Here is a 24627-nt window from a genome sequence, read left to right on the forward strand (position 1 = left end):
ATTCCAATGTCTCTCTCTCTTGCTCTTTCATTTACAACGGGACAGTGACTATGGATATGAGCGACACTCTGATGGAAGGTGCCTACCAGCTTTCTGGTACAATCCATCTTTCATGGCAATGGAGTGTAGCACGGGGCAGAGCTACCTCAACAGCACAGGGTGAGTACGCTGCTGTGGTACTGCTATGTTTGCACTTGCCTGATTACCTGTGAATTGTTAGACACATCCAACTGCCCCTTACAGAGATCAAGGTCAGTTCATTCTGGCCTTTCCCTAGAAACAGCAAGCTGAAAAGCTTCTTTCTTTCACCGTGCAATGTAGTTCAAAACATTGCTTGACGTTTGATTAGGTCAGTGTATTGATTTGAATTCTTGCTCTTGGGGCTATCTTTAAATGGTATTTGAATTTAGAGTCTCATGGATGACCTTTCACAAATTCCCAGCTCAGTCCTTGGACAGATTTCTTTTGCAGATGAAGTGCTACATCTCTATTGGGGTCAGGAGTGAGAGAAAAAAAAACATGTGCCACTCCTCCTGTGCTTCTTTTAGCCATTATGGATTAGCCAATCCAGAAGTACGGATAAAAAAAAAACTGGAAACAATTACAGAAAAAGTGGCAAAATTGCTATGGGAAAGTAGGGCTTCCTCGTTGTTCCTTCCAATGATTTTGCTGTTCTGTTGTGGGATTCAGCTGCAGACTTCTCACCTGTCACACTTCGTTATCGAAGTGACAATTCTCCACACACAGCCCTCACCTCTTTTGTTCCATTAAATTCTTGGCTGAAACAATGAAGTTTGTCACTGGGTAGATGTGTTCTGCATTTGTAGCAAATCACATGGTCAGAAAATGGTGGCTGCACAATTCCGGAACAGCAGGGACTCTGTGAAACTAAATCAAATCCTTTACGAAGCTTGAGGCACTGGCAGAAACCTGTTTATTAGTTCTGTGGGAAAGATTGAAGGGGCTGGGCACTGAAATTAGCAACACCGCAGGAGTCGACATTATGCAGGGCACTCTATTCCCTACTAGCAGACGGCAGAAAACAAGATAAAGACAAATTGCTGGCAACCCTAGAAGGTTCATACGTATTTACAGGAAATTAAGAAACACATATTATGATGAGAACAGGCAGATTGATTTTAGCTCTGTATTTATGCTTTTATCTTTATCATGATTTGAAGTGGTGTTTTGCTTAAAATAAAGCCAGTAAGCCTTTGTAAAGAGAACATTTACATTATCCCTTTTCAATTCCCAGCACTTCTGTCTTCTTATTATTGTACTGTTACTGCACAATCAGCATGCAACAGCATCAAGCTATTGACACGGCTCTCTCCTGGTTGAAAGAAAAGTTCTTTTCCCTTTGTTGAGATTTTCCATCTGCTTTCTTTGAGATCAGGAATTTGATCAGAAAGCTGATTTAAAATCAAAAAAAATCCACAAAGAGTAACCAGCCAAGATTATGTTCACCTCAGGCTTCCAGCAGGATTGGGAATCAAACCAAATTATGAGCCTTGTTTTATTACTTCAATCACCCAGATTTCCGCCACGGATTCAACATCAAGTCCTCAGCATGGCGTCAGTGTCAGCACATAAGGTCTCTCCAAAGAGACACCTCGGGTTGAATATCCTAGCTCAGCAGACAAATTCAGATCTCTCTGTCAATCCCCATTATCCCTAACTTGGAGCAACTCTTTGGTTTCCAAAATGGAAAAGGTCTACAAAATTACACAACAGTGCTCAGTACAGAAGCATGTCATTCAGCTCAAATAAAAGCAGAAATTGCTGGAAAAGCTCAGCAGGTCGGGCGGCATCTATAGAGAGCGAAAGTGGAGTTAACGTTTTGAGTTCAGTAAACCCTCTTCTGCGCTCAGTCATTCAACTCAACTGGTCTATGCCATCCAACTTCCTTCCACGCAACTGATAACCTTCAATTCTTTGTTTTTACATTTATTTATCTCGCTTCTGATTAAAGTCCAACTCTCCTCCTCTCCAACTCACTGATGAATTATGTTTTATCCAGTTAATTATTCAGGTAGTTGGTCACCACAATGAAGTAGTTATTCATGTGCCAGATATGCAAGACTACAGTGAAGGACGGCAAATGCTAAAATTTGACTTTAACTCAATGTTTTTCCATTTATACAGTTACAGAAAAGTTGGCTCTAACAATTGCACTGATGGGGTCAGAGATCAGTACGCTGCCAAGCAGCATCAATGCTCTAGCCGGGCCCCATGGGGTTTACACCTCATCACCAGCAACGGCAGACTGGCCACTGACTCAGGACAGAACATCACCTTCATTGTGCATTTAGAGGAGGTGAGCTTTCTTATGGGAATGTCGCATTGGCAAGCTTCAGTTATTTGCACGAGTGACAGAATTACAAAAGAAGATTGCATAACCTTAACAAGCTGAAGCAGAAAGTACTGGAGAAACTCACCAGGTCTGTGGAGAGAGAAACAGAGTTAACATTTCTGAGGAAAGGTCACCTGACCTGAAACGTTAGCTCTGTTTTCTCTCCACAGATGCTGGCGGACCTGCTCAGTTTTTCCAGCACTTTCTCTTTTTGGTTGTTTCAGAGCTCCAGCATCTGCAGTGCTTTGTTTAAGTTTGGTATAAATTTAGACTAAGGCCATTCAGAAGTGATGTCGGGAAGCATTTCATCAGAACAGCGTAGTGAAAATTTGAAACTCTCTCTTCCAAAATAGCTGCTGAGGCTGGGGGCCAAATGGAAATGAATGAGATTTGTTAGCGTTTGTTAATAGGGGGTATCAAGGGTTATGGAACTGAAATGGACAGATTGAATTAAAGTACAAATTATCCATTATCTAATTGAATGGCGGAACAAGTTTGAGGAGCTTGTTACCTTCTCATTTTGTGCTACTCTATGTCATTATCATTTGTCATTTAAAGATAAGAACAGCAAGAACAAACCAGTTTGTATGTATAAAATGATGATGCCCAGTTATTAGCAACAGCCCACTATATTAATCCACACAGTATTGATTAGCTACTGATAGCTTCATAGCTTACTGAAAGAGCACAACATTTCAAGGAACATTTGTTCATAGGATTCCATCACCTTTTCTAATTTTTCATCACATCACTTATCACCCACCTTTTCTTCCTGCATGTGGAAATTTTATTCATAGCTGGAACCTTCAAGATCCCCGCCAAGGCACTCACCATGCTGACTTGGAAATAAATCATCATTCTTTCAATGTCGCTGGGTCAAAATCCTGGAATTCCCTCCCTAAGGGCATTGTGGGTTTACCTACAGCGCATAGACTGCAGCAGTTCAAGAAGGCAGCTCACCACTACCTTCTCAAGGGGCAGTTAGCGACAGGCAATAAATGTTGGCCTAGCCAGAGTTACTCACATCCTATGAGTGAATAAAAAGAAGTTTTAAAATGGCAAATAGAAAACATTGTTTTCTTTTAAAACAACTAGCCATTTCAGTTCCTATAAGTTTGTAATGATTCCAGCTGATGATACTCCCAGACAGATTCCAGAATAATATCTGGCTTGGTGGATCATCCTTTTTTTATAATTTCATGTGACAGTCCTTCAGTAAACTATAAACACAGAAGTGTGCAGATTTGCTTTTAGCAATCAAACAGAAGTATATCACACAACAGAAAGGAAAATGAAATAAAGGAAGGACTGTAAGAAAAGGGGTAATCTGCCATGGGTGTCTAAAGAAATAAGGGAGGCTATCAAATTGAAAGAGAAGGCATACAAAGTGGCCAAAAACAGCATGAAACCAGAAGATTGGGAAAACTTTAAAGGTCAACAGAAAGCCACAAAAAGAGCTATAAAGAAAAGTAAGATAGAACATGAGAAAAAACTAGCGCAGAATATAAAGACAGATAGGAAAAGTTTCTATAAATATATAAAACGAAAAAGAGTGGCTAAAGTAAACGTTGGCCCTTTAGAGCATGAGAAGGGGAATTTAGTTATGGGATATGATGAAATGGTCGAGGCATTGAACAGGTATTTTGTATCGGTCTTCACAGTGGAGGACACTAATAACATGCCAGTAATTGACAAAGAGACGAAGGTAGGTGAGGACCTGGAAACAATCATTATTATGGAAGAGGTAGTGTTGGGCAAGCTAATGGAGATAAGGATTGATAAGTCTCCTGGCCCTGATGGAATGCATCCCAGGGTACTAAAAGAGATGGCGGGAGAAATAGCAGGTGCATTGGCGGTAATTTTCCAAAGTTCGCTGGACTCTGGGGCAGTCCCAGCAGATTGAAAAACAGCAAATGTGACGCCACTGTTTAAAAAGGGAAGTAGACAAAAGATGGGGAATTATAGACCGGTTAGCTTAACCTCTGTAGTGGGGAAGATGCTTGAGTCTATTATCAAGGAAGAAATAGCAAGGCATCTTGATAGAAATTGTCCCGTTGGGCAGATGCAGCATGGGTTCATGAAGGGCAGGTCATGCTTGACAAATCTTTTGGAATTCTATGAAGACATTACGAGCGAGGTGGACAATGGGGACCCAGTGGATGTGGTGTACCTAGATTTCCAAAAGGCCTTTGACAAGGTGCCGCACAAGAGACTACTGCATAAGATAAGGATGCATGGTATTAAGGGTAAAGTATTAGCATGGATAGAGGATTGGTTGACTAACAGGAAGCAAAGAGTGGGGATAAATGAGTGCTATTCTAGCTGGCAGTCAGTGACTAGTGGTGTGCCTCAGGGATCGGTGTTGGGACCGCAATTATTTACAATTTATATAGATTATTTGGAGTTGGGGACCACGTGTAGGATGTCAAAGTTTGCAGATGACACTAAGATGAGTGGCAGAGCAAAGTGTGTAGAGGCCTGTGAAACTTTGCAGAGGAACATAGATACATTGAGTGAGTGGGCAAATGTCTGGCAGATGGAATACAATGTAAATAAATGTGAAGTCATACATTTTGGTAGGAGTAATAGTAAAAAGGATTATTACTTGAATGGTAAAAAGTTGCAGCATGCTGCTATGCAGAGGGACCTGGGTGTCCTTGTGCATGAATCACAGGAGGTAGGTCTGCAAGTACAACAAGTAATTAGGAAGGCAAATGGAATTTTGTCCTTCATTGCTAAAGGGATTGAAATAAAAAGCAGAGAGGTTATGTTGCAGCTGTACAAGGTGCTGGTGAGGCCACACCTAGAGTACTGTGTGCAGTTTTGGTCTCCTTACTTGAGAAAGGATGTATTGGCACTGGAGGGGATGCAAAGGAGGTTCACTAGGTTGATTCCGGAGTTGATAAACATATGGATAAACATATGGATGATAATGGAATAGTTTCGGTTAGATGGGCTTCAGATTGGTTTCACAGGTCGGCGCAACATCGAGGGCCGAAGGGCCTGTACTGCGCTGTAATGTTCTATGTTCTATGTTCTATGTTGAGGGGGTTGGCTTATGAGGAGAGACTGAGTAGATTGGGATTATATTCATTGGAATTCAGAAGATTGAGGGGGGATCTTATAGAAACATATAAAATTATGAAGGGAATAGATAAGATAGAGGTAGAGAGGATGTTTCCACTGGCAGGTGAAGCTAGGACAAGAGGGCATAAGCTCAACATTAGAGGAAGCAGATTTAGGACTGAACTGAGAAGGAATTTCTTCACCCAGAGGGTTGTTAATCTATGGAATTCCTTGCCCAGTGAAGTAGTTGACGCTACTTCAGTAAATGTTTTTAAAAAAAAGGTAGATTTTTTTTGAACAATAAAGGAATTAAGGGATACGGTGAGAACACGAGTAAGTGGATCTGAGTCCACGAAAAGATCAGCCATGATCTTATTGAATGGCGGAGTAGGCTCGAAGGGCCAGACGGCCTACTCCTGCTCCTTGTTCCTATGTTCTTATGTTCTAAACCAGACCAACCTATCTACATATTGCACAGATTAGAAGATTTCAATGACCAGCAAAACAAAATTATACTTATTTCACAACACCTGAATTTCGCAGTTAATCAAAATTAAATGTGTTCCTTCCCTATCAAAACTGTGGATGGACTTCACTGCTTCTTTTCAATTCCAGTCTTGTGAGATATGAAACCTTGAGCTTTGTCTCCCACACAACTGAGATCCTTACCCTAATGTAATTTATTCCCTAACTGCTCGAGCAAGCTGTTTTTTTTCTGGGAAATATGGTCCTTACATTTGACTTTAATCAGGTTTCCTTCGAATGGAACCAAAATATTACCCATCTCTGAGTTTTCTAAGATAAACTCAATTCTTGATTATTCTAAACCCAAAAACAATTGAATATATTTCAGCATTTTCTCTTTCCTGTCCTAAGACCCCCACAATACAAAGAACCTTCCATTAACTGTCCAGAAGGCTTTCTATCATCTGCTCTCACGACACATATTGGTTTGCCAAGGATGTTAAATCTCTAAAAAAAAAGGTCCAATACCAATATACTATTAATTTAAAATCCAAATTTAAGATAACTCATATAATCATGGAACCATACAGTACAGAAGAGGCCCTTCATTCCATCAAGTCTGCACTGACAAAAAAAATGCACTAGTCCCACTTTCCAGCACTTGGCTCATAATCTTGGATGTCCTAACACTTCAAGTGCTCATATAAGTGCTTTTTAAATGTTATGAGTTTTTCTGCCTCTACTCCCCTTTCAGGTAGTGCATTCCAAATGGCCACTATCCTGTGTGTGAAAGAACAGTTTTCCTCCTATCCTATCCTCTCTAAACTTTCTACAATTCACTTTAAAATTCGGCCACTTGTTTTATTGACTGTTCAACTAAGGGGAACAGCTGCTTCCAGTTCACTCTGTCCAAGCCCCTCCATAACCTTATACCCCTCTGTCAGGTTTTCCCTCAACCTTCTCTGATCCACAGAAAACAACCCGAGCCTGTACAGAAACAAAAACAGAATTTGCTGGAGAAACTCAGCAGGTCTGGCAGTGTCTGTGGAGAGACAAATAGAGTTAACATTTCCAGTCCAGTGACCCTTCTTCAGAACTGTTTAGAACTGTTCTTCAGAACCTATCCAGCCTCTACTTGTAGTAAAACTGTCCCATCCCAAGCAACATCCTGGTGAACCTCATCTGTACCCCCTCTAGTTCAATTATATCCTTCCCATTAAATGATACCTTTCATTATAAGTTCTTCACCTCAAATAGTTTTCTTTTTCTAGATAAAATTTAAATATACCTGATCTTCAGTTGTGTTGATGAAACCATCGCTCACATGGAAATGGAAGACCAAAGGTTATTTTGATAGCTTCCTACTTGGTTGCAATCTTTGTCAATGAGAATGGCATGACGTGGAGGTGCCAGTATTGGACTGGGGAGGGGCAAAGTCAGGAGTCACACAACACCAAGTTATAGTCCAACAGGTTTGTTTGAAATCACAAGCTTTCGTAGCACTGCCCCTTCATCAGGTGAAATGATGAAGGGTCTGCGCTCCGAAAGCTTATGACTTCAAACAAATCTGCTGGACTATAACCTGGTGCCATGTGACTCCTGCCATTGAGGAGGGATGATTGAGCTTTAAGAGAAGTTCAGACTATTTCCTGCAATAATCAGGTTGTCCTCTGAATTACATTTGGAGAGGCTAGGCTGGTTTGAAGATCAGGTGTATTTAAATACTATCTAGAGAAAGAAGACTATTTGAGGTGAAGAACTTGTAATAAAAAGTTACATCATTTAATAGGAAGGATATAATTGCATCAGAGGGGGTACAGATGAGGTTCACCAGGATGTTGTTTGGGATGGAGCAGTTTTGCTACAAGGAGAGGCTGGATAGGTTCTGAGGAACAGTTCTGAGCAGCTGGTTTCTACTGGAACAGTAAGCAGTGAATTGATTGAAAGAGAAAAGAACCTAAGGAGTTTTGATTGGATAGATGTGGAGAGATTATTCCCTCTTTTGAAAGAATTTCGACTTAGAGGTCACCACTTAAAAATGAGTTGCACATTTAAAATGGGAATGAGCAAAGATTAGGAACAGGCCCTTCGGCCTACCACATCTGGTCTGGTGAGAAGAATTATTTTCTCTCAGTCTCATGAATCTTTGAAATTCTCTTTTCGAAAAAGAGATGTGAGCAAGCCCCTGAATATTTTTTAGGCTGCGGTAGGTAGATTCCTGCTAAACCAAGGGGTGAAAAGAATATTCAGGGGAGACAAGGAAATGTTTTTGAGGTTACAATCAGATCAGCTATGAACTTATTAAATAACGGAGATGCTCCGTGTAGGGTGGAGTGGAGGGGTGTGATGAGTGGTACACTGAAATAACTCCTCAGGAGCTGGTATCCTATCATCAAGTCATCCTTTATTTACGCGTGGAGAGTCCTTGACTCTCAGAGTGGACAGGATGTCTACGCTCCTGTTTATATCTGTCAGCCAGGGCTCCCTGATTGGACCAGATTAACAGCCCCAATCAGGGAAATCATATTCTATGAGATCCACTTGGGTGACCTCACTCCAATCAATGCACCTACTCCTGCTCCTAACTCACATATCCGCAATCTCATTTCCAAGTGACATGCTGCACTGACTCAGGAATTCATTGTCATTCCTTCACTATAACTCTGTATCCTCGAATGTGCTCCTTAAGACTTTAGTGTGAGCACCATTGGCAGAAGGTAACAGTTCAAAGGAAAGAGGTTTCACTGTCACCTGGGCTACAAACCATCACCCCCAGCACTCAGAATTAAAGACAATGAGCTGATGGAAGCAGAAAATACAGAGATTCCTTTCACAATAATTAACTAGAAAGAAGTGAGCAGTATAATAATTTAGTTCCCCGCTGCTTAGACTGCCCTTTCATTCTAGTATATGGAGCAGAAAATTTGATTGATGCTTCGATAGAAAGAGACAGCAGGTATATGCCCATCAGCTTGCTGAGTGGCTCCATTTCCAAGCTGAATATCTTACAATGCAATGATCCTTTCTTTGAGCCAGTAAACACTGGAATGGGAGCCAGAATTATAAAATGAGCAGTGATATCCAGCCAAACTCCGAATGGTTTTATTCTGTAAAAACATAAGCTGTAATTGCTCTCACTTATAACATGCAGGTCAGATCCACTCTAGCTCCTCCCTGGGGAGTTACTGCTCACTACAGGAGATGCTTGAATATAAAAAGGAGAAAGTAATCAGTACTTTTTTTTTGTACTGATGTGACAACCCATACTAGTACAGGGAGCATGAGCTGATTTTGAAAATGAATACATTGCAACTCATTAAAAAGTAGTTTCATGAAGTCAAATGTTCCTCCTGACCCTTCTGCCATTAATCTCTCCTTTCCTTAAAGGTCATAACTCATTCAGTTCTCCATTAGTTTGTCAACATCATCATCCCTCATCTGTGCTGAGTGAGTGTTGACAGTCACTTGTGAAAGACATTTTATGCTGATGTTTCAAAGATGCCCCAGAAGAATTTAATGTGAAAGAATAGAAATGTATACAAGGAAAGTGGCATTGGAGAGTACATTGTTCCAACTGAACAGTGGGCATTGATATGAATGGGTAAGGCTAAAAGGAAGACTTACATTAAAATAGCACCTTTCACAACCGCAGAATGTCCCAAAGTGCTTTACAACCAATGAAGTATTTTTTAACATGTAGTCACCGTTGTGACATAGGACGTACAGGCAGTCTGCACACAGCAAGTTCCCACAAACAACAACGTGATCATGATCAGATAACCTGGTTTGGTGCTTCAGGATAAATATTGACCAACCAGGATATCAGCGATAACTTTCCTGTTCTTCTTTGAAATAGTTCTAAGGAATCTTTCAAATGCAGCTGAGGGAGCAGGTGAAGCCTTGGTTTAATATCTCATCCCAAGAACAATACGTCTCACAGTACGATCACAACCTCACTGGAGGGTCGGCCTTGATTTTTGTGCTCAAGTACTGGAGTGGGGCTTCAACCCACAGCTTCCTGACTCAGAGGCGAAAGTCCCCCAGCTGGCACATGTCAACTGGTGATGCATCAGATGGTTTTACTTCTGTGAGGGAAACTGGGAGTATTGAGGTCACTGCTGAGCTTGGTATAGTCCTCCCCTCACACCCACACGGGCATTTTACAGGTTAGGCATCTGGATAATCAGAGAAGCAGGAACATTTGTTCACTTCCTCAGCCAACAGACACTCTGTCCGAGGTGAATTCAGCTCCAAGATCTCAAACAAAGCTGGAATCAATGGTTTTACCCATTGAGCCCATCTATTTAATGCTGTCAATGTGTTTCATTCTTGACGATGACAACTATTGTGGTACATCCCAACACCTTGGTACATGTAACAGCAGTACTTTGAGATTAAATACTCTTTTTTTAAATTCATTTATGGGATGTAGATGTCAGAAGGATGAGCATTTATTGCCCATTCTTCTTCGCCCTGGACAAAGTGGTGGGGAGGGGTCTACTTGAACCACTGCAGTGCATGTGGTGTAAATAATTATGAGAAGTCTGGTTCTGTGGAGAAAACTCAATGTTTGGGGTGACACAGAAGGGGTCATCAAGTGGTTTCACTATTTCAGCTCAATACTGAGTTCTGTTGTACCCTCAAAACAAATCACAAGCTATATTTGAATATTAAATTGTGGATTTCATGGGGGCATGTAGCGACAGCTGGAATCTACAATTGATTGTTCCAGCATGAGTTTGTTCTGATTGCAGTGGGACTGGTATTTGTTTTACTTCATTTCATATTTTTTGCGGGTCTTGTGTGAACTGTGGCTCTCAGTGGGTTACATACTTGCCTCCAAGTCAGAAGATTGTGGTTTGAAATCCCACTCTGGGGACCTGAGCTAACTATCGATACTGACACTTCAGAGATAGAGCGATGAATGATGGTGGTGCTGTCTTCTGGATGTGATAATTATACTGACGCCCCATCTAAATTCTCAGATTGACATAGTGATATTTCAGGGAAAAACAGAAAAGTTCTCCCTGGCATTCCGCCCAGCATTAATCCCTCAATCAACATCATTAAAAAGATGATTATCTGTTCATTAATCTCATTGCTCTTTGTGGGAGCATGCTGTGTGCAAAATTGGCTGCTACATTTCGTACATTATAACAGCAAGAGTCCACTTCAGAAGTATGTAATTGAAAGCTTTTGGATCGTCCTGAAGTTATGCAAAGTGCTAAACAGATGCAAATCTTTCTTTTTACTTTTAATATCTGTTTTAAAATAAATTATTTTGGAGAAGGCAATCTGTCTAATTTCTCTTTCAGCAAGACTTTGTCCCACATCTCCAAAGCTCACTGAATCCACTCATTCTCCAAATCTGTGGAGAAATTAAGATAATCATAGTATTCAACACTAACTGTGGATGGTCTGTCTCTACAATGTTGCTACAATGTAGAAAACATGCATACAGTTTCAACAATGCCAAGTTGTGACATTGAAATCAATAAACGTGGTCATCTAGTCGCAGGGTAATGAAAACTGAAGCATGGCTATAAAAACACAATCTTTTCAATGTTATCCCAAAGCAAGACAACCTGCCATTACCATGTGAATACATGTAACTGATCCCTATCAAGTGGTTCACTCTTAATGCACAGAGAGCGATGAGAGAAACTCTCAAAGAGCCCAACAACCAAGAAGAAAGAATCATCAAAACACTAGATAAAGTCCTAACCTCCCCCTTGAACACAGTCAAAAATCTTTAAGAAATAATCCTGGTACAGCTAGGCCACTGTTTTAGATTTATTTTGCCTTCTCTACTACCTTGTCCAACGAGGATGTCATTTCATATTATTGTTCTCCTGAGCTGGTGTTATGTGATAAAGCAGTTTTTCTTTAAACTAAACCCCTCTCCTTTGTCTTCTTGACCCTCACCCTGAGCAATAATTGCAAAGAACTCATGGGCTTCATTGTCACGAAGAATGAAATAGTCCATCCAGCTAATTCTGCTGCTTCTCTTCTTTCCCCTTGTTCACCAGGGTAAACCTCCTTAAAAACTTCAGCTCTAATGAAGGGTCAGTGGGCCCAAAATGTTAACTCTGATTTCTCTCCACAGATGCTGCCAGGCCCCTGCTGAGATTTTCCAGCAATTTCTGTTTTTGATTCAGACTTCCAGCATCCACAGTTCTTTCAGTTTTCTGGTTTCTTAAAGACTCCTTGCTGACACAGAGCAGATCACTCACCTTTCGGTTTCTCTCCAATCTTCCTTCATACCCTTTCCAAACTTATTCTCTCTACATGGCCAATCTCCTGCTCCTTCAACCTCGCTGTCACTATTGACTATTTAGATTCCCTTCCCATCTCCCAAAGTAGCTGATATTGTTAACTATTCTCTGCCTTTGGGGGTCATTTAGCTCAGTTGGTTGGTTTATGACAGAGTAACACCACACTGGCTGAGCATATCCAGCAGAGCTTTTTGTCCTCAACCTCACCTGAGACATGGTGACCCTCAGGTTAAACCACTACCAACTGTCCCTCATTAATGAAAGAGCAGCACATGGTCTGCCAACTTTACCTTTGTCCTCAGCTTCCGTCCCACTCTCCCTCACATCTGTCTTTCTCTCACCACCTTGACAAATTACGTCTTTTTCCTCCTAAAGTCCTTGAGTATTATTTTCATCTTCCAAATCCATTGTAACTTTCCTGCAACACCAAGTTTGACTGGCTTCATGTAGGTTTCTATCCCTGAAACAACTCCAATGCCCCATGTGACTGTGACCATGGTAAACCATACCACCTTGTCCTTTCTCAATCTGTCTATAGCTTTTGACATAGTTGACCACCCCATCCTCCTCCACCTCGATTGTCTTGCAGCACTTGCCTGGTTCAATTCTTACAGAGCTCATCATTAGCAGAGAATTGGATGTGGTCTATAATGCAGTGGCAGTATTCCTATCTTAGGCCAGAAGCTCCACATTCAAGCCCTACACCAGAGTGTATTGGTTGAGGAAGGTGAGTTTGTAACATGGCCAAGCAGGTGGATTAGCAATCTGTAAATCCTTCCAATACAGCTAATGGCAGAATTTAACAATGACAGAATTTCCTGGCCAGCTGTGTGGGAGAAGGCAATAGAAAATTACGACAGCACTTTCGCAGAACCAATGGACCAATCTAACTGAACATGCAGAAATGAAGATGGAAAAATAGTTAGAAAATCACCTGCAGTAGTTCCTGTCCCACTCCGAAACAGTTACTTTTTGAATTTCCCAAGGATCAATTATTTGCCTGAACAAATAAATAGAATTGTAGATGCTGGAAATCAGAAACAAAAACAGAAATTGCTGGGAAAACTCAGCAGGTCTAGCAGCATCTATGGAGAGAAATCAGAGTCAATGTTTCAGGTCCATGACCCTTCTTCAGAACTACATTGTTCTCAATCTCAGTGTTTTATCTTCTCCTGCAAACCACATATTAAGGCCATCACTGAGATAGCATGTTTCTATCTCTCTTATATCATGCAACTCTACCCCGACCTTTATTTAGCCTCTGCTGAGCCTTTACTATTTCTGGATACCATTGTGTCAACTCAATTCTGGCTCCCATATTCCCAAATGCAGCTACCATTGTCTTCACTCAAGCTAAGTCCCATTTACTCATCGTTGCTCTGCTTATTGACCTATATTGGATCGCAGCTAAATAACAGCCTGAGTTCAGAATTCTCTCCCTTTTACTTGAATCCCTCCATGGTATGGTCCCTCCTTATTTCTATCATCTTCTCCATTCCACAAACTGACAACATCTCCATCATTCTTCAATTCTGGCATTTTGCACATCCTTAATGTTAGTGACCCGCTGTAGAGATTGCAACAAAGTCGGCCAGGTGGACCTGATAGAATATGAGCTCCCTGATTGAGGCTGTTAATCTGGTCCAATCAGGGAGCCCTGGCTGATAAATATAAGCAGGAGTAACTGAGGTTCTGTTCACTCTGAGAGCTGGTTCTGAGGGAGCTGGATCAGTGTCAAGGATTCTTCACGTGTTAATAAAAGGTGACTTGCGATTGGCTACTGGCCTCTGTGGAGTTATTTTAGTGGCGATGAGAGATAAACACACCCCTGAAGAAATTTGCTCACAACAGTCTTCTTTGAGTTGGGATGAGCATTTCTGGCATCATGCCATTATTTGGGAAGCTTGGCTCATTCGATCCTGCCATTGAAGATTGGGCCAAATATGTGGAAAGAATGTGTTATTTCTTCTGGGCAATTGACATTGGGGCAGATGAAAAGCAATGAGTAATTCTCCTGACAGCTTGTGGATGCGTAGCTTTTTCAGTTTTTAGGAGCCTGACTTTCCCTGATGCACCACATACTAAAACCTTACAAGAGTTGACAGATCTAGTTAAAGAGTATTACGAAACACAAGCCTCCTTTAATTCTGAGATGCTGTCATTTTTACTCAGCAATTTGAGAACCGGGGAATCCATATTGGGAGTTTTGACTAGGTTAAGCCAAGACAGAGGGTGGTGGTGGAGGATTAATTCTCAGACTGGAGGCCTGTGACCAGCGGTGTTCTGTAGGGATTGGTACTGGGTCCACTTTTATTTGTCATTTATATGGACAATTTGGATAAGAATATAGAAGTTATGGTTAGTATATTTGCAGATGACACCAAAATTGATGGTATAGTAGACAAGGAAGAAGGTTTTCTAAGTTTACAAAGAGGTCTTGATCAATTGGGTCAATGGGCTAAGGAGTGGCAAATGAAGTTTAATTTTGATAAATGTGGGGTATTGTATTTTGGTAAAACAAACAAGGGCAGGACTTATACAATTGATGGTATGGCCATGGGTGGTGTTATAGAACAGAGAAATCTAGGGGTTCAGGTAAATAATTCTTTGAAATTTGCATCACAGGTAGACAGGGGCTATGAAAGTGTTTAGTATGCTTAACTTCATTGATCAGAGCATTGACTAAAGCAGTTGGGATATCATATTGAGGTTGTACAGGACATTGGTGAGGCCTCTTCTGGAATACTGTGTGCAGTTGTTGTCTTCATGCTATAGGAAGGATATTATTAAACTGGACAGGGTTCAGAAAAGATTTACCAGGACTGGAGGGTTTGAGTTATAAGGATAGGCTGGGACTCTTTTCACTATACTGTCAGAGATTGTGGGGTGAAATCATGAGGATCATAGATAAGGTGAATAGCAAGGGCCTTGTCCCCAGGGTAAGGGAATTCAAAACTAGAGAAGTATAATTTTAAGGTGAGAGGAGAAGTTTTAAAAAGGACCTGAGGGGCAACTTTGAGTGTGGTTAGTGTGCGGAATGAACTGCCAGAGGAAGTAATGGATGCAGGTACAGTCGGTTCTGCTATAACGCGATAAGTGTGTTCCTGCTCAATATTGTGTTATAGAAAATCACGCTATAGAAAGAACGGGGCCAATGGGAAAAGTGGGTTTAGGGGCAGACCATCAGAAAATACCACTCAAAATTGCTCAAAAATCACTCAAAAGCCTAATACAAAGGTAGGGCAGTTTGAATAAATGTTTAATTCATATCTAATAATGAAATAAAATTAAATTTACCACCTTACCTTGAAAAGATATCAAGATGACTTGAGGAGGTTTTGGGGTTGTTCTGTTGTTAGTGCAGAGTACTGTACCTCTCACATAAAGTGCTTCAGAACAAACTCTGCGAAATGATCATGTGATGCTGGCATGGAGACTCTTTTGGTGCTAACATTGCGCATGCTCAGGACAAAGCCCGTGACATGATCATGTGATGTCAATGAGGAATCCTCCGCGCACCAATGGAATTGTATTTTAGCCAACACAAGTTCGTGTTTAAGAAATAGCATTCCCCTATTCACGTTGCCAGAGCATGCATTATAGCAAAATCGATTGTACAGTTACCACATTTAAAAAATCATTTGGATAAGTTCATGAATAAGAATGGTTTGGAATGATATGGGCCAGATGCAGGAAAGTGGAACTGGTTTAATCTGGGAACATGGCCATGATGGACTAGTCGGGCCGAAGGGTCTTTTCCATGCTGCCTGACTCTATGACTCAATGAGTGGTAGAGGCATGTGACTTTGGTTTAATTATTGAGATGCTGAGAGACCGTGTGGGATGTGGGATTATTGATGTAATCATGCAAAAGCGCCTCCAAGCTGAAGCCCGATTGGACAACAGCTGGCTTTATCATTAGAAAATGCAGCAAGTTTACAACAGTTAAAAGTCCTTTGTACAAGGACATGAATAGGAAAGGTTTCAAGAGATACAGGCCAGGAGCAGGCAGGTGGGACTAGTTTAGTTTGGGATTATGATTAGCATGGACTGATTGGATGGAAGGGTCTCTTTTGTGCTGTATGACTCTATGACTATACGTGGAGTATATGAGTTGCAGGGTATTCCGACCGGAAGTGGACACCCTCACCACTCAGACTGAGCTTGGGGAACACCACTTGAGTGAAGGAAATTGCATAGCCTCACTCAGGATATATCCTGAGCAGGGGGACTCTAGGTTAGCCCACAGCAAAACCCCAAAACACAGCCAAGTCTCAGATAAATGGTTAATATTTTCTTCAGGATCCAGGCCGGCAAACCATTGGAGTTGCTGCTGGTATGTGGGCTCAAGACAACAAGAGTCCCACTAGACCTAAATGGAGTAAGAGAATGCATAGGCCAGTATCCAGGAGCATGCACACCTTGGAAAATTCACCTACATCTGCTTTGGAACAGTTAGATTGCTCAGCAACATCCAAATGAGAACCAATCGAAATAAATGTCTGGTTAAGTATTCACCCAGTTCGCGGCTGTTTCAATGATTGCAGAATCAGTCTTTAACAAAATTCACTCTAGACTCCAATTCATAAGTTTACACAAGACCTCAACCAGACTGAGAACCTACACCGGGAAACCATTACAGATTAAGGATACAACTTTGTTTCCGGTCTCTTATGAGAAGTAGCTGGTTCAGTTACCACCGATTGTAGCAAAAGGCTCAAACCCAAGTTTGATGGGGTGAAATTGGGAGAAACATTCACCTAGATTGGCTCAACATTTTTCGATTAGAAAATGGCTGCCTGAACGAAGTCCAAATGAAATACCCAGAAGTATATGGGATTAATGGAGGCCTAAGAACTATCAGAGGAGGCAAGGCCATCTTGCATATTGACCAGGAAGCAATTCCATGATTTTGCAAGGCCCACCCACTGCAATTTGCCTTATGGGCAAAAGTAGAGGCAAAAATCAGGAGGCTGGAGAGCGAAGGAATCATCAAACCAGTCCAATTTGCTGAATAGGTAGCACCACTTTTACCAGTTTTGAAGCCTGACAGGTCGATTCACCCTTGTGGGGATTTTAAACAAATGGTAAACCATTTCTTATAGCTGGATATATATCCAATCCCTTGCATAGAGGGTTTATATGCAAAGCTGGCAGTGGGGCTGTCCCTCACAAAGTTGGATATGAGCTATGTGTACCTGCAATTGCAGTTTTTTTTTCCCCTTTATTCTTCCATGGGATGGGGGTGTCACTGGCTAGGCAGCATTTATTGCCCATCCCTAATTGCCCAGAGGGCAGTTAAGAGTCAATTGCTGTGGGTCTGGAGTCACATGTAGGCCAGGCCAGGGTAAGGATGGCCGTTTCCTTCCTTAAAGGACATTAGTGAACCAGATGGGTTTTTCCAACAATTGACAATGGATTCATAGTTGTCATTAGATCTTAATTCCAGATATTTATTGAATTCAAATTCCACCATCTGCCATGACGGGATTTGAACCTGGGTCCCCAGGACATTATCTGGGTCTCTGGATTAACAGCCCAGTGATAATACCACTAGGCCATCACCTCCCCATGTTTGATGAGGATTCCCAGAAGTGTGCTACAATTAATACCCATATTGGTTTGGACCAATATAAGAGACTGCCATTTGAGGTATTTCATCCTATGCTATTTTCCAGTGGATGATGGAAAGCACTTTACAAGGTCTACCCCAGGTCATCATTTATCTAGATGACATGCTAATAACCAAGAAGATCAATAGGAGCACTTGGAGCACTTGAACGTATTCCTTAGATGTTTCTCCCAATTGGGTGTATGCCTTAAAAGGGAAATATGTGTGTTCCAGGTACCCCAAGTGATCTATTTGGGCTACAATGTCAACAAGATGGGTTACACCCTTGGAAGATAAAGTGAGGGCGATCAAAAGTGCCCCAGCTTCCCGTTTCTGAACCAAAGTTTTGGTCTTTCTTTGGGCTGGTGAATTATCATGGAAAGTTCATAACTTGGCCTCTATCCTGCCACCTTTGCATCAGCCCTTAAAAAAGTGTCAGCCTTCAAAATGGTCACTTAGCCAAGCTGTGACTTTCAGGGAAGTGAAGAAACAGCTATCATCCTCTATGGTATCGGCACACTATGAACCCAAGCGAGGCCTGTATTTACATGCAATGCCTCCCTGTTGGCTCACTGGTGGCTCAATGGAGAGGAACGGCCAATAATAAATGCATCCAGGACTTTGGCTAATGCAGAGCATAAATACAGAGATTTAATACATAAATACAGAACAATAATGCAGAGATAGAGAAGGAAGGTGTGTTGGAGTTAGGAAGTTCCACCAATACCTTTATGGACATAAATTTGTAATAATAATGGAACACAAACTCCTTCTAGATCTCCTTCAAGAGGACAAGGCAGTGCAGCCCATAGCTTCAGGCCAAATTTAGCGTTGGTCTCTAATGCTAAGTGCCTGTAATTACAAGTTGGAACACTGTCTGGGAGACCAAGCAGCAAATGCGGATACATTGAGCTACTTCCCACTGGAAGATACACCACCAGTGGTGCTGCCACTGGAAGAATCTGTAATGCTTTTACATTTTCTGGACCCTTTTCCAATCACAGCTGACAATATCAGACTTTGGACACAGAAAGATCCCATCCTGGCAAAACTGAAACAGCTGATGGTGATGGAGGAAACCAAAGGGCCGTCACAACCTGAACTGAAACCTTTTTGGACCCGGAGAGACCAGATCATAGTAGAGGATGGCATATTATTATAGAGAGCATGAGTGATTGTCCCGAGCAAAGGTCACTGCCAGGTACTGGCTGAACCCCACCAGGATCATCCAGGAGTTTCCAAAATGAAGACATCAGTGGTAAGTTATGTCTGGTGTCCAGGATTGGATGCAGACATAACTACATTGATGGGGCAGTGCCAACAACAAAAATTACTGCCAGCAGCGTCCACACATTTGTGGGAATGACCGGGTAAACCCTGGACTGTGTGCCAGTCCTTTCACAGGCTTAATGTTCTGAGCCATTATGGAGGCCCACTCAAAGTGGCTGGACATGCACAGAATATATTCAACAAACACAGGAACAATGAAAGAAAACCTGTGTGCCTTTTTGCTGTACACAAACTCCCAGAAGTGTTGGTCACAGGTAACGAGCCATTGTTTACCAGCAGGGAATTTGTGTATTTCCTAAGGTTGAACGGTATTTAACATATAAGGACAGCCCTATACCATCCATCATCCAATGGTCTGGCAGAAAGAGCAGTCCAAACTGAAGGCAAACCTAAATGAACAGCCGATAGCTTCACTAGATACCAAAATGTCCTGGTTCCTGTTTGATTACACAACTTCAGGGACAACTCCAGCAGAGTTGCTAATGGGAAGAAGACTCTGCACCAGGTTAAATCTGATCTTCCCAGACATTGAAGGGGGAGGGTGAAACAGCTTCAGGAACGCCAGTGCCAGACACAAGATTCCATTAAGCGAGAGAGACAGTTTACCTCAGGGGATGCCGTTTGTTGTAGGAACCACGGGAATGGCCCTGCATGGGTAAGAGTCATGGTCAACATGACATCAGGTCAAGTGACATATAAAGTTTGGGTAAATGTGATGGTCCTTAACAAACACATGGACCATATGAAAGCTGCAAACTTGCAAATGTTGTGGGAGAAAAACATGCCTAGCTCTTCGGCAGCCTTTCTGACTGTTCCGGAACCCATGAGTTCTCCCTCTCCATCAAGCATTTAAGATACCTTGGGATCTGAGATGGACACGGCGGGAGGGCGGATGTCGCTGCTTCAACGCCTTTGCCGCCTGAAGAGGAGAATAAATTTCTTCCGAGACCCTCCAGGCACAAGAAGTAAGCCACTATGTATTACACACTGCCTGTATCAGAGGCAGAGTTGGAGAAACCTGATCCGTTGCTAAAACACCCCAAGAGAAGCTACAAAAAACACAACTGGCTTATACCCTCAGACTCAAAGTGGGCGGGATGCGGTGATTGTAATGAGGTTAACGAGGTGGATGTCATGGAATATGAGCTCCCTGATTTGGGCTGTTAACCTAGTCCAATCAGGGAGCCCTGGCTGAAAGATAAGAATAAGAGGGTCAGAGACTCTGTTCACTCTGAGAGCTGGCTCTGAGGGAGCTGGATCAGTGTCAAGGACTCTCCATGTGTAAATAAAGAGTGACCTGGTGACAGGATACCAGCCTCTGTGGAGTTATTTCACCCAACACTAGCAGAATTAATGTCACACAGCTTGCCGCTAAGTTCTAGAAGCCCCTGATTAAACCTCCCATCTCTTTTCCCTCCTTAAACATGTATGTACCTCTTTAACTAACTGGGCTGAGTATCTCCTCAGCATGGTTATTTCCTGACTTTGCTGTGAAATCCTTTGAAGGCAATTCTTGAATCTGAGGATGGAATTTTCCGATTATTTTTCTACTTCTGGTAATAGCGTCATAACACACAATATATACCCATCAGTGGACAACAGGAGACCCCATGGAACCATGGGCCTGTCAGTCATCTCAGTGGCCTCTTGCTGAGTTTTTCAGTCAATCATCTCCCAAAATGGGAGGTACCTGAAGCTGCTGGCCAATCAGACAGCAGAGGGAGTTGGAGGTGGTTGGGATTGGGCAATTTTCACAGCAGAGGTGGTGTGGGCTGGATTTCAGTCACCATTCCACAGCGACTCACCTTCCTACCCCATCTGGTTCACTAATGTATGTTAGTGAAGGAAACTGCCATCCTTACCTGGTCTGGCCTACATGTGACCCACAGCAATGTGGTTGACTCTGAACTGCCCTCTGGGCAATTAGGCATGGGCAATAAATGCTGTCTAGCCAGCGATGCCCTCATCCCATTAATGAATAAAACACAGACACACAAAAATATACACACATGGATAGACATACACATACACAGAGACACCAAAGCACACGCACACTTGCAAACTTATCGCATGCACACACTAACACAGATGGACACATACACACCCTACCCCCACCCTCACCCCCCCACCACCACTCCAGCAGGTACCATTTGTCTCAGTAACAAAGGCTGCCAGTGTTCTTGTCTGCTCGGGACAGAGTAAATCGTAACAGTCGTGCGAGGAGGCCAATAGGTGATCTACAACTGGCCAGTTAAAGGACCTGATTTGGTGGTGGGTATATGGTGAAAAATTCCATCTTCCTGCCCAGGAGGTAAATCCTGAGATGGCCAAAAGACAGTAGATATTTCCCCAAAACCAACCTGCCTGATGGTTTTCTCCTCCTGCTAACATCCCTGCTGATTCTGTCCTGAGTTATTGTTTATACTTCATGTAAAATGAATGGAGTTGAGGATAAACCGAAACTGTGAAGGTGCATCTTCAGATCTTAATCTGTTCTGAAGAGTCTGATTTTAGCAGATCTCAATTTCATTTAATCTACGCGCTCAAGTCCTGCACCTGAGATAAGCAAACGATTTATCATCGTGTATGCAGCTAGCTTTTGAATGAAGTTAAAGTCACTGAAACGTGTAGGAAACATTCTCAAACTTGAAGGAGTTATGATAATGGCTACACTGCAAAGAGAATTGCTTACTCAAAGCACATAGAGCATTTAAATTATCTGCCGGTACATGGAAGTAGAAAATTCATGGGTCAAAAAAGATGTCCGTAATCCATCAGAATTTCCAGCCATATTTTACATTTTTTCTTCTCCCCTGACAGATTATTCTAACCATTTTTCAGCAAGTACATTTTTCTGGTATTTGTTTTGAACAGATTTGCACCAATTATTATTCTCTACCCTTCGTCTAATTTATTGGCTTAATTACGTGCAATCACTTGAACCAAACTTTAGAAAAGCTTTGCATTTGTTTATCACAGCACTGATTTTCAGCGTTTTCTTTTTCTCTCTCGAGTCTTGTGAGAATTTGTATAGTCCCTTTAGGATTTGGATGTTTGGGTAACTTCCTGCACAGGCCACAAAGGAGCTGGGCCATATGGTGTCCCCACTTTAAAAAGTTTAAATGCTTCTAACGTACCATATATACAGAGTCTCATTTGTACCTTGACTTGTAGGCAGGCTCTATGCATTTCATGCTATTACATATAGCCTTTAACCTAAAACAGTTAGCTGCTCTGGCTGTCTTTCTCAGGTGCAAATGCAACATGGTGGCAACCGGACTGCAGGCATAAGCAGTGAGATATGGAACCAAAAGCAATGTTTGGATTATGACTTCGATAACAAGGTGTAGAGCAGGATGAACACAGCAGGACAGGTAGCATCAGAGGAGCAGGAAAGCTGACGTTTTGGGTCTGGACCCTTCTTCAGAAAATTATGACATCTCTGTTTTGTTTTTAGGTGGACTAGATGTTCATTACTCGTGTGGCAGCAGTTTCAGCAATGTTTAGAAAAGATAAACTGCTTAGATAACATCAGCAAGCAGTGTTATAATAGATTCTGAGGGAATCCTGCACTGTTGGATGTGCCAATTGGATGAAATACTAAACCTATCTATTGCGTCAGAAGGATTTAAGAGATCCCACTGAACCATATTAAAGAAGCAAGGAAATGTTCCCCATAGTTTCCAGCAAATGCATTTATCATTTCCCCATATCACAAAAGCGACTGTCAAAGGGAGACGATAGCCTAGTGGTATTATCAGTGGACTGCAAATCCAGAGATCCAGATAATGTTCTGGGGACCCAGATTCAAATCCTGCCATTTAATGATGACCATAACCCATTGACAATTGTTGGAGAAAAATGCAATGTCCTTTAGGGAAGGAAACTGCCACCCTTACCTGGTCTGGCCTAAATGTGACTCCAGACCCACAGTAATATGGTTGATTCTAAACTGTCCTCTGGGGTAATTAGGGATGGATAATACATGCTGGTCCGACCAGCGACACGCACATCCAGGGAATAAATAAAGAACAACTTGTCTGGATGTTATTAAAACTATTTCTGTTTTCTTATTGGACTGCAATGGTTCAAGAAGTTAACTCATTGCCACCTTTGCAAGGGCTACCAGGAACACACAATAAGTACTGACTGAGCCAGCAATGCCCACGTCCCATGCTTTGAAAAAAAAACCCTGTTATCTTTGGGATCCAGCTGAATACAAATTGGTTGCAGTGTTCTCCTACACCGCAAAGGAGATTTCGTCTGAAAATTCCATCAATTGATGATAAAGTGCATGGGGATATCCTAAGGTCATGGAAGATGCAACTTAAGTGCAATTTTATTTTGGGTGGAGATCATAACCAGTAAATTCAATAAGGAAATCAGGAGAACAATCTTTACCATGACAGTGTTTAGAATGTGGAACTCACTGAAACAAGGAGTGGTTGAGGCAGTGTCTCAGATTTCTTTTCAGCAAAGTTACATAAACACGATGGAGGTACAATTAGAAGGTTATGCTTTAAAGACTGGATGGAAGAGGGTTGGGAGATTAGTGCAGGTCATTAACACCAGCATGGATGGGTTGAGTTGAATTGTCTGTTACTGAGCTGTATGCTCCATGTGATAATTGGCAAATTAAGGTTGTTTTCCAATTTGCAGTCCATTACAGCTTTTGTTGAAAGTAAAACAGAAAGTGTTGCTTTGCTGTACTCAGCAGGTCTGGCAGCAACTGTTGGCGAAGAGACAAAGTTAAAGTTTCAAGCCAAGTATGACTTCTTCTGAACTCATCCTTTGCTGGCCTTTAGTAGCAGGCGTTCCCAGTAGTTTCTGAAGATACTTCCTAATAACCTTGCCATTTCAGAGCTTTCAGATTACCTTTTTTGTTAATAATTCCACCTCCCTATAAACTGCCTGCTGAGAAGGCTTTAAAATATTTTAGTTCTTAACCAATACAGCCCTGGTTTGACTTGGTTTTTGAATGCATTCTCTGTGACAATTGCAACATTTTAACAGTTGCATCAGCCCACATATGTTCCGTAATGATTTATAAGAAAGTTGTCTGTCCCTCTCACATACTGGACACCTCCAGTTGATACGGACGATCAGGAAAAGGAGGGTTCGGATATGTGCTTGAAAAAGAAATTGGGTTTTGGGAAAGGAGCGGATGAGTGAGACTAATTAACGTCTCTTTCAAAGAACCATGGTAGTTTATAGAAACTGATAGAACTGCGGATGCTGGAGATCTGAAACAAAAACAAAAATTGCTGGGAAAGCTCAGCAGGTCTGGCAGCATTTGCGGAGAGAAATTAGAGTTAACATTTTGGGTCCCGTGACCCTTCCTCAGAACAGGATAGCTTATGATGGCCAGAATGGCCTTCTGTGCTACAGAATTCTGATCAGCATCAAAAGTTCCATAAATAAGTCATTTGTAAAGTATGCAAAGGATGATGACAGATGTTAGCTGTTGTCAAATTTTCTGATCATGAATGATTGATCACACACATAGCACTTACCGATTGCACTGCTGAACCACTTAGCCATTCTTTTTTATCCAAATCTGTAAGGCC

At 41.9% G+C, this 24627-nt stretch overlaps 1 protein-coding gene across 1 annotated transcript in view; it reads left to right on the plus strand.

Annotated features, from left to right (window-relative positions):
* The window catches only part of LOC109933504 (VPS10 domain-containing receptor SorCS1-like), a 998692-nt gene that overhangs the window by 957698 nt on the left and 16367 nt on the right, over positions 1–24627 (plus strand). The window contains exons 20-21 of the mRNA XM_048609233.1: positions 46–159; positions 2146–2317. Coding sequence (XP_048465190.1) covers positions 46–159; positions 2146–2317 — 286 coding nt within the window. The remainder of the gene's footprint in view (positions 1–45; positions 160–2145; positions 2318–24627) is intronic.

Source organism: Rhincodon typus, chromosome 20 (genome assembly GCF_021869965.1).
Source record: "Rhincodon typus isolate 14 chromosome 20, sRhiTyp1.1, whole genome shotgun sequence".
NCBI classification, from domain to species: Eukaryota; Metazoa; Chordata; class Chondrichthyes; order Orectolobiformes; family Rhincodontidae; genus Rhincodon; species Rhincodon typus.